Source organism: Erythranthe guttata, chromosome 12, assembly GCF_056151865.1.
Source record: "Erythranthe guttata isolate IM_541 chromosome 12, IM_541, whole genome shotgun sequence".
NCBI lineage: Eukaryota > Viridiplantae > Streptophyta > Magnoliopsida > Lamiales > Phrymaceae > Erythranthe > Erythranthe guttata.
The window spans coordinates 10,408,570-10,419,564 of record NC_142544.1 but is presented as its reverse complement, the minus strand read 5'-3'; the positions used below and the strand labels follow the sequence as shown (position 1 = coordinate 10,419,564).

The following is a 10,995-nucleotide window of genomic DNA, read 5'->3' as shown; positions in this document are numbered from 1 at the left end:
TGTGGGCCCCTTTTTGTTAAACTATGGTCCATTACGTAGAATTAATATGTTGTTTTGGATTATGGACTCTAACCCTTTTGTTACTATGTTTTATCAAGGTGACACCACTTATAGTCTATATTATGGATTAATCGAGTAGTTAGATATATGCTCCTCCATCCCACTAAATCACTTCGCCGAAAATTTTTCCGAAGCCATACCCGTCTTTAAGTCTTAGGTCATTAGAAAAAAAAATTAAAAAAAATTCGGCTCGCTAATCCTTGGAGTCTACCCATATATCTAAACCCTTATATGACACACTTAGGTCATTAGAAAGCTTTCGTGATCCTTTTTGCGAATGCACTTTTGCGTGAGTACTTTTATGCATGCTTTTGTACTTTTACTTATGTGCGTATATTTTGTAGCGAGTGTTTTTGTGCACGTTTCTTGATGCGCATTTGTGTCCTCGAACTGTAGCACGTATTTTCATGATTACTTTTGGAATCCAATTTTGACCATGTTCGAGTTTGAATTCGGAAATTTGACATTAGGCAGGAATTGAAGCCAGCTAAAATAGCTTTCTAATGCCGCCAGAACCAGTTGATTTGGAGTCCGGATGAGAAAGTTATACTCGACTTCGTGGACACTACCGAAGATGTTGAGGGATCCTCTCTTTTAATTTGATTTTATTTTCCTAATTGCAACTCTTTTCTTACTCTTTGATCATTTTTGCTTCATGGACACCTAATTATGAATTTGTACCTATAAGATATATAAATCCACCAATTAAAACAAAAATATAAATTAATCCATAAAAAAATCCACGTAAACGTAAACATTGAGTGTTATTTCTACACTCCACTATATCTTTTGTATTTAGTGTTTTTGCTATTGTTTGGTTATGCGTATTAAAGTCCTAGTGTTGTATTTAGTGTTTTAAAGAACGTTGTTGCGAATGTACTTTTGCGCATATTTTTTTACATGTACGTTTGTGCATGTCCATTTGAGCGAGTGAGTTTGTGCATGTTTGTTGATTTGTATTAATGTCCTAGGATTGTAGTTTGGGTTTTCGTGATCCTTTTTGTGAATGCACTTTTGCGTGAGTACTTTTGTGCATGCTTTTGTACTTTTACTTATGTGCGTATATTTTGTAGCGAGTGTTTTTGTGCACGTTTCTTGATTCGCAATCGTGTCCTCGAACTGCAGTACGTATTTTCATGATCGCTTTTGGAATCTAATTTTGACCATGTTCGAGTCTGCATTCGGAAATTTGACATTAGACACGAATTGTAGCCCACTTAAATAGCTTTCTATTGTTGTCGGAACCAGTTGATTTGGAGTCCGGATGAGAAAGTTATGCTCGACTTCGTGGAAACTACCGAAGATGTTGAGGGATCCTCTCTTCTAATTTGATTTTATTTTCCTAATTGCAACTCTTTTCTTACTCTTTGATCATTTTTGCATCATGGACACCTAATTATCAATATGTATCTATAAGATACTAAATCCGCCAATTAAAACAAAAATATAAATTAATCCATAAAAAAATCCAAGTAAACGTAAATGTTGAGTGTTATTTCTACACTCCACTGTATCTTTTGTATCTAGTGTTTTTGCTATTGTTTGGTTATGCGTATTAAAGTCCTAGTGTTGTATTTCATGTTTTTAAGAACGTTGTTGCGAATGCATTTTTGCGCATATTTTTTTACATGTACGTTTGTGCATGTCCATGTGAGCGAGTGTGTTTGTGCATGTTTGTTGATTTGTATTAATGTCCTAGGATTGTAGTTTGTGTTTTCGTGATCCTTTTTGCGAATGCACTTTTGCGTGAGTACTTTTGTGCATGCTTCTGTACTTTTACTTATGTGCAAATATTTTGTAGCGAGTTTTTTTGTGCACGTTTCTTGATGCGCATTCGTGTCCTCGAACTGTAGCACGTATTTTCATGATCGCTCTTCGAATCCTATTTTGACCATGTTCGAGTCCGAATTCGGAAATTTGACATTAGACAGGAATTGTAGCCAGCTAAAATAGCTTTCTAATGCCGCCAGAACCAGTTGATTTGGAGTCCGGCTGAGAAAGTTATGCTCGACTTCGTGGACACTACCGAAGATGTCGAGGGATCCTCTCTTATAATTTGATTTTATTTTCCTAATTGCAAATCTTTTCTTACTCTTTGATCATTTTTTCTTAATGGACACCTAATTATCAAGTTGTACCTATAAGATACTAAATCCACCAATTAAAACAGAAATATAAATTAATCCATAAAAAAATCCACGTAAACGTAAACGTTGAGTGTTATTTCTACACTCCACTGTATCTTTTGTATTTAGTGTTTTTGCTATTGTTTGGTTATGCGTATTAAAGTCCTAGTGTTGTATTTCGTGTTTTTAAGAACGTTGTTGCGAATGTACTTTTGCGCATGTTTTTTTACATGTACGTTTGTGCATGTCCAGTTGAGCGAGTGTGTTTATGCATGTTTGTTGATTTGTATTAATGTCCTAGGATTGTACTTTGTGTTTTCGTGATCCTTATTGCGAATGCACTTTTGCGTGAGTACTTATGTGTATGCTTTTGTACTTTTACATATGTGCGTATATTTTGTAGCAAGTGTTTTTGTGCACGTTTCTTGATGCGCATTCGTGTCCTCAAACTGTAGCACGTATTTTCATGATCGCTTTTGGAATCCAATTTTGACCATGTTCGACTCCGAATTTGGAAATATGACATTAGACAGGAATTGTAGCCAGATAAAATAGCTTTCTAATGCCGCAGGAACCAGTTGATTTGGAGTCCGTATGAGAAAGTTATGCTCGACTTCGTGGACACTACCAAAGATGTGGAGGGATCCTCTCTTCTAATTTGATTTTTTTTTCCTAATTGCAACTCTTTTCTTACTCTTTGATCATTTTTTCTTCTTGGACACCTAATTATCAATTTGTACCTATAAGATACTAAATACACCAATTAAAACAGAAATATAAATTAATCCATAAAAAAATCCACGTAAACGTAAACGTTGAGTGTTATTTCTACACTCCACTGTATGTTTTGTATTTAGTGTTTTTGCTATTGTTTGGTTATGCGTATTAAAGTCCTAGTGTTGTATTTCGTGTTTTTAAGAACGTTGTTGTGAATGTACTTTTGCGCATGTTTTTTTACATGTACGTTTGTGCATGTCCATTTGAGCGAGTGTGTTTGTGCATGTTTGTTGATTTGTATTAATGTCATAGGATTGTAGTTTGTGTTTTCATGATCCTTTTTGCGAATGCACTTTTGCGTGAGTACTTCTGTGTATGCTTTTGTACTTTTACATATGTGCGTATATTTTGTAGCGAGTGTTTTTGTGCACGTTTCTTGATGCACATTCGTGTCCTCGAACTGTAGCACGTATTTTCATGATCGCTTTTGGAATCCAATTTTGACCATGTTCGAGTTCGAATTTTGAAATATGATATTAGACAGGGATTGTAGCCAGCTAAAATAGCTTTCTAATGCCGCCGGAACAAGTTGATTTGGAGTCCGGATGAGAAAGTTATGCTCGACTTCGTGGACACTACCGAAGATGTCGAGGGATCCTCTCATCTAATTTGAATTTATTTTCCTAATTGCAACTCTTTTTTTACTCTGTGATCATTTTTGCTTCATTCACACCTAATTATCAATTTGTACCTATAAGATACTAAATCCACCAATTAAAACAGAAATATAAATTAATCCATAAAAAAATCCACGTAAACGTAAACGTTGAGTGTTATTTCTACACTCCATTGTATCTTTTTTATTTAGTGTTTTTGCTATTGTTTGGTTATGCGTATTAGACTCCTAGTGTTGTATTTCGTGTTTTAAAGAACGTTGTTGCGAATGTACTTTTGCGCATGTTTTTTTACTTGTACGTTTGTGCATGTCTATTTGAGTGAGTGTGTTTGTGCATGTTTGTTGATTTGTATTAATGTCCTAGGATTGTAGTTTGTGTTTTCGTGATCCTTTTTGCGAAAGCACTTTTGCGTGAGTACTTTTGTGCATGCTTTTGTACTTTTACTCATGTGCGTATATTTTGTAGCGAGTGTTTTTGTGCACGTTTCTTAATGCACATTCGTGTCCTCGAATTGTAGCACGTATTTTCATGATCGCTTTTGGAATCTAATTTTGACCATGTTCGAGTCCGAATTTGGAAATATGACATTAGACAGGATTTGTAACCAACTAAAATAGCTTTCTAATGCCGTCGAAACCAGTTGATTTGGAGTCCGGATGAGAAAGTTGTGCTCGACTTCGTGGAAACTACCGAAGATGTTGAGGGATCCTCTCTTCTAATTTCATTTTATTGGTGTTGGTCAATTTTTGTTAGTGTTAGCCAATTTTTGACAGCTTCTATCTTACTCGGATCGAGAGAAATACCATTCTTGGACACGACATGCCCTAGGAATACAACTTGATCAAGCCAAAACTCGCACTTCTTAAATTTAGCATATAGTTGCCGTTCTTTCAATATTTGCAACACCACTCTCAAATGTTCTCTATGTTCGTCTTTATCATGGGAATAGATCAAGATATCATCAATGAACACAATCACAAATTTGTCTAGGAACTCCTTGAACACCCTATTCATCAAATCCATAAAAGCTGAGGGGGCATTTGTTAAGCCAAAGGGCATGACTAGAAATTCATAATGTCCGTACCTTGTTCTAAATGCAGTCTTTTGTATGTCATCCTCCTTTATTTTCAATTGATGATACCCGGAGCGTAAATCGATCTTCGAAAATATTGATGCTCCTTGCAATTGATCAAACAAATCATCTATTCTGGGCAGTGGATATTTGTTCTTGATTGTAAGTTTGTTCAGTTCTCTATAATCGATGCATAAACGTAATGTACCATCTTTCTTTTTCACAAACAAATTCGGTGCTCCCCAAGGAGAATAACTCGGCCGAATAAGACCTTTATGCAACAAGTCTTGTAGTTGAATCTTCAACTCTTTCAGTTCTGTTGGTGCCATTTTGTATGGAGCTTTAGAAATAGGAGTACTTCCGGGCAACGTATCAATAACAAATTCAATTTCTCAATCCGGTGGCAGTCCTGGTAAGTCATCTGGAAATACCTCAAGAAATTGATAAACCACATCCACATCTTGGGGTTGCAATTGTGTTCCTACTGAAGTGTCCATAACATTACCCAAGTATCCAACACAACCCTTACTCATCATCTTTTGAGCCTTCAATGCAGCTATAAATGGTATTGAAGATGAAAGTGAATGACCGCCAAACTCGAAATGTTCTTCACCCGGTGGCTGGAAGATGACAACCTTCCGATTACAATTAATGGTTGCATAATATTTTGTAAGCCAATCCATGCCCAAAATAGTCTCAAAATTTGCGACAGGTAAAACAACAAGATCCGCACAAAGTGTTCTACCACTTATCTGAATAGAACAATGTTTCAACATTTGGTTGGAATTCATCTCTTCCCTGATGGAGTCGTCACACTGTACGTCACATCCAACGTATCTGGTATAATGCCCAATCTCCTCACCAATGAATGTGATGCAAATGAATGAGTAGATCCTGAGTCTATTAATGCAAGTGTTGGAGTTCCTAAAATCAAAATAGTACCTGAGACAACGGATGCATCTACATCAGCTTGTTCTTTAGTCATTGCATACACTCTCGCTTGAACTTTGACTGGTGGGGTGCGACAATCCCTTGCAATATGCCCTGGCTTCTTACACCTAAAGCAACAATTTAAACCGCTATAGCATTCTCCAAAATGATTATTCCCACATGTGGCACACTTGGGCTTTTCAACTATAGTAGAACTTTGTACAACTCTAGGGCGCTTCTCATTTACTTGGCCTGATTTTTGCTCTGGTTTCTTCCATTGAGATTGAGTTCTTTGAGTAAAAGTTTGCCTCTTCTGTTGATGAAATTTCTGAATTTACTTCTCATCAAAGTCAGCCATTAATGCGTTGTCCACCACTTGTCGAAACTCGTTTGGAGAAGAGATCCTTACATCTTTTCTAATAACTGGGTTGAGGCCTCTCATGAAGTGATCCATCTTTTCTTTGTTATCTTTGGCTATGTAAGGTACATACTTGCAACCCTCCTCGAATTTTCGCACGTAGTCACACACGGACCTTTCATTCTGCTTCAATTCTAAGAACTCTTTTACTTTGAGTGACCGGACATCCCTCGTGAAATACTTGTCATAAAAGATTGTTTTGAATGCCTCCCATGTCAACTTCTCCATATCCACTGCAAGTTTTGTACCCTCCCACCAAGTTCTAGCTTCTTTCTTCAATGGGAAAATGGCACAAAGTACTTTCTCGGAATCTTCGATTCGCATGTAATCAAAGATGACATCTAGAGATTTTACCCATTCTTCCGCAACCATAGGATCAGACCCACCATAGAAATCAACCGGTTCCATTTTACGAAATTTCTCATACACGGTAAGAGAGTTATCGTGTCTAGCTTGTGGAGGAGGTTGTTGGTTTTGTTCATGGGTTCGCTGTTGCATATCGAACAATTTTTGTATCTGTTCGCCATCCATTCTAGTCTGTTGCTGAATCAAACCAGCTAAATTATCAACTAAGTTGTAGTCACCCTCGTGGTCGACATTCCCTGTCTTCCTTTTTGGTGTCATTACTTCCTATACATTGCCGAATCTCATCCCATTCATTAGCCAATACTAATGCACAATCATGACAATGGCATACATATGTTAAGATAATCAAACACATAGGTAAATAAGAAGAGAGTTAACCAAGCTTCCCAGCCAAAGTATGTTCATATGCCTTCTTCTATCTTCAGAAAAGATTTTAAACCTCTGCTCTGATACCACAAATGTAACGCCCCACAACCTAACAGCAGAATCCAATCGGATCACCACCATTAAGTTAGGGATGCTACCCTTTTATATATACACTTAAACATTATGGTTTTAATACAAAAATACGTTATATGCTTTGAAAAGAAATCAAACTTTGTACTTTCTCGAAATCTGTACAAATATATACATATTTATTGTTTACAAAATTATATTGTACAAAAACCATAATAGAGCGGCTAACAAAATGAAATCAGAGTTTCTAGCTCGGCTACAAAAATGGCTCGAAGCATGGCATATGAACAAATCTCTGTCTGGCCGCTCTTGGCTAGGTCAACTTCTAAACATGTACATCATTACCTGCATCATAAGAACCTAATGAGCTAATGGCTCAGCAAGTCGAAACTGATGTAATAACAATATATCACATAACACGACATAACACGTTATTCATTCAATATGTACAATATCACATATAACTTCATTCATGATCCTTTTCTTTGAAATCCTTCTCTTTATCGGGTACCCTTGAAGTGTGGTACTTGACTGATAGCAATAGACTTTGATTTTCGGAACCTGTTCATCATATTTGGCCAATAGATAATACGGGGGTTTCCATACCGGCCTTTTGACCTCAGGTATTAGCCGTATTTCATTTCTTTAATTGTGGGTTTTCCATACTGGTCTTTCGACCTCAGGTATTTGCCACCATGTGTTGGGTCCGCCGGTTCCTCCCGCGTCCCTTGCCTACTCGACTATCAATCCAGTACCATACTCCCATTTTCAAAACATATTCTATCATATCACTATGACTCATCAATCATTCAAACATCATGGAGAACACATAGCAAAAGTCACATTAAAACACACATAATTAGGTTCTTACGATGAACAAATGAAAGCTTCAACTTACCTCAAGTCCAATATGGTCTATGAAGTGAATAGATCAGTCTCATATAGATTGTGCTAGATTCCTTGATTATAGATTAATTCAAACTTCAAAACGTAGGATTTTCAGCTAGAAAAGGTGCAGAACTTGTTCTAGCACTACCTCTATGAGTTCTTATGATTGATGTTCTCTTATGTGAGTATGGAAGTGAAGAAATATCAAGAGAAGCTTAAGGAAATAGGTCTGGTCGGTTTTTGGAAGAAGACAAGTGAAATGAAGACCAAAACACAAAGTCTTCACTTATCTACCCATTCCCAACAAGGCCAAATGGAGGATGATGATTGGAAGGCTTATATTTGCTGGATTCTTGTAGTTCCTCCACGTTTTTCTAGCTTGAGATAAGATATGGGCTGATGCTTACTCATTATAATCAAGTGTAAACAATTTGAGAATGGTCTTGTGCAACCTAGTCAACCAACCAATCAAATTGCACCATTTTGCATACTTTTGGTTTTAGTCTAATATGAGTTACTTCAAGTAATTACATATGTAATTAATCATATTAAAATGTAATTGAAATGCAGAACTGCAATTAAAACAAATATATCAGCGTTTAGCACATTGATCCCTTCTTAACCGAGAAACTGAGCTTCTCACTACAATATATCACTTAAGTCTCATGTTAAATCATAAAATAGGAGTTCAATAACATGTATCATGTATCAGCACATTTTAACAAAAGTATTCGATCACGTATTAAAACACAATGAAGGCACATGTGTAGCAAGTAGTCGTGATCATGCATCATGAATGATGAATTATAACTACATGCATTGATGCAATATACTTATTATTGGCCATGTACGGATGATTGGGCATTACACTTTTGTACTTTTCACTACAACACAAATCATCATCCATAGCGTTTGAAAAACGCTATTGTAGGATTGCATAGCGTTTTTGAAAACGCTATGTCTGCCGGAGCTATAATAGGTCTCGATTTTGTTATAGCGTTTTTTCAAAGCTATTATATTTACACGTAATATAGCGTTTTTTATGTGCTATTGTATGGATTTGTACAACTATGATGAAACGCTATTGTAAAGATATGGTAACATTTTGTGCATGCTATTGTATGTCTTTTTGTAGCTTACGTCAAATGCTATTGTAACTCTACTATGGCTTGTCCTAAACGCTATTAAAGATGAGACAAAAAATAAATAAGCTGCTATAAATAATTTATTATAGAATTTTTTAATCGCTTTTATAAATTATTTAAACAACCTTTAATTAGTTTTTAGTTTTTAGTAATAGCATGCATATTGGGCATTCATTAATAATAATAAAAATTATAGAATACCAAGATGATACAGAATAAATAGTTGTCATTACAAATATCTCAACCAAATCGTCAATAGAACACAAAATCTAACATTAATCTTCTAGTATTCATACTCATTAATGAAAAAAGAACAAGACACTGTCGCAACAAAAAAACTAGTTCAGAGTCATCCTTGACTGCATCACCTGTTACCAAAGAAGAGGAGACCAAAAATTACTTAATTAACCTATATAAAATAAACTGACTCTAATATATATGTTGGAAAATAATACAACAAATGTAACATTTTACCGAGCTCTAAACCATAACAACTTTATTGTAACGGCGATGACAACTTCAATTAACTCCATCTCAGATGAAGACCTTCAAAGAGATGCGCATAATTTTGGAATTGTTCATATAGACCAAAAAACTAAAATGAATTACCTATCCCACTCTAATTAGTGGGGGGCAAAACAATTACAGAGATAATTTTTGATGGGCAATAATTCAGAAAATCATGATAGATAAAGAAATTTAAGATCATAAAAGCGGCAGAATATGTTATCACCCTGCTATAAATTTATATTTTTCATATAAACTGATCTCAAACATGATGGCAACACTGAGTTATGAGAAGGAGGGTGTTACCCGTTGAACTAGTTAATATTCACAGGGCATCAAAGCTTGCGGAAAGAAACCTAAACAAACAACTACTTCAATGTACTCTATCGTCTTTAATGATATTCCTGGCAAAAAAAATATGAAAATAAAAAGTAGCCACAATTCCAATTTTAAATTAAAAAAAAAAAAAAAAAAAAAAAAAAAAAAAAAAAAAAAAAAAACAACTCTACATAGAAAATTAAAGCTTGCGACCAAGAATTTTGAATATCAAATTTAGGAGATTCAATTCTACTTCTACATGACAAACCTCAGGGGATCAATAATCAGCATATTAAACTAGACAATGAAGATTAATTCCCAAAGTAAATACCTTTGTAATTGGAATTTATTTCGTCTTGCAAGTTCTAACAACTGAGATTGATATGTGCGGAAGTTAAAACTGCAAAGCAAGAAATAAGAAGTATCTATCAAACATCCAAATACATGCACACTGAGCTAACTAAGATAAAACTAAACTATAAAGTCAACTAGCACACATTACAACATTGCTATGTAAACAAGAAATAAGAAAAAAGAAAATTTGAGGAATAATCACAAATATAAGAATAAAAGAGTAAGCTAGACAAGAAATACAATCACTAGTATATTTGCAGTCCAAGAAAGATATAAACCCACAAGAAGTCTAATATCATAATAAATGAAAATTCAAACTTCATACGAGGATATAAGGCAATAACATTTTGAAAATAAAAAATACGTTTTATCTAATTAATCTTCAAATGCCATATAGAAATCGAAGATAACAATTTTTCCAATTACAGACTCGCATTCGTATATAGATATATACATGTAGTTAACAAATACAGACAAAGGGTAACAATTTCAACATACATAAAAAAGAAAAAAAGAAAAAAAATGAAGATGTCGGACTTGGAAGAAGGACATACTTTTGTTGGCGTCTCTTTCTATTGAAAATTGACAACAACCCAACAATTATAAACATAGAATCTGCAATAGTAAAGAGTAAATTAGTAAACTTAATTAGGGCCTTTTTAAAAAAAAAAAAAAACAAAGGAAAATTAGAAAAGCTAAGAGTGCGATTCCTTATTACGAGTGGAAATTGGAAGGAACCATCAAGATTGCGTCGGAAGATCGGTGCTGGATCGAGAGAGAAGATAATCTAGAAACAGACAATTTTGTGGCTTCCATGGAAATAGAATTCTCCGCGAGACACCTCTGATGACTGCATATGGCGAGAGAACCGTCGGAGAGATTCCGCATATGACTGAAAAGTGGAGATAACAGATGGACCGCCGGCGTTTTTATCTTGAAGAGAAACGGAGAAACAATGTTC

The 10,995-nt window shown here is 35.2% G+C and overlaps 1 protein-coding gene and 2 long non-coding RNA genes across 3 annotated transcripts; all 3 read right to left on the bottom strand.

Moving 5' to 3' along the window:
* Positions 1 to 5,044: 5,044 nt before the first annotated feature.
* Positions 5,045 to 6,873, bottom strand: LOC105961599 (uncharacterized). The gene is made up of 4 exons (XM_012985831.1): positions 6,745 to 6,873; positions 5,921 to 6,630; positions 5,515 to 5,710; positions 5,045 to 5,404 (listed from the first exon to the last, which is right to left on the bottom strand). The coding sequence occupies exons 1-4, from the start codon at positions 6,871 to 6,873 to the stop codon at positions 5,045 to 5,047; spliced, it is 1,395 nt and encodes a 464-aa protein (XP_012841285.1).
* A 199-nt stretch (positions 6,874 to 7,072) lies between these two features.
* Positions 7,073 to 8,363, bottom strand: LOC148766432 (uncharacterized). Its single transcript, XR_016034902.1, has 2 exons — positions 7,721 to 8,363; positions 7,073 to 7,167 (listed from the first exon to the last, which is right to left on the bottom strand). It is a non-coding gene; the product is annotated as an uncharacterized LOC148766432 (long non-coding RNA).
* Positions 8,364 to 9,392: 1,029 nt separating this feature from the next.
* LOC148766431 (uncharacterized) lies at positions 9,393 to 10,706 on the bottom strand. Its single transcript, XR_016035051.1, has 3 exons — positions 10,589 to 10,706; positions 10,012 to 10,080; positions 9,393 to 9,766 (listed from the first exon to the last, which is right to left on the bottom strand). It is a non-coding gene; the product is annotated as an uncharacterized LOC148766431 (long non-coding RNA).
* Positions 10,707 to 10,995: the final 289 nt, after the last annotated feature.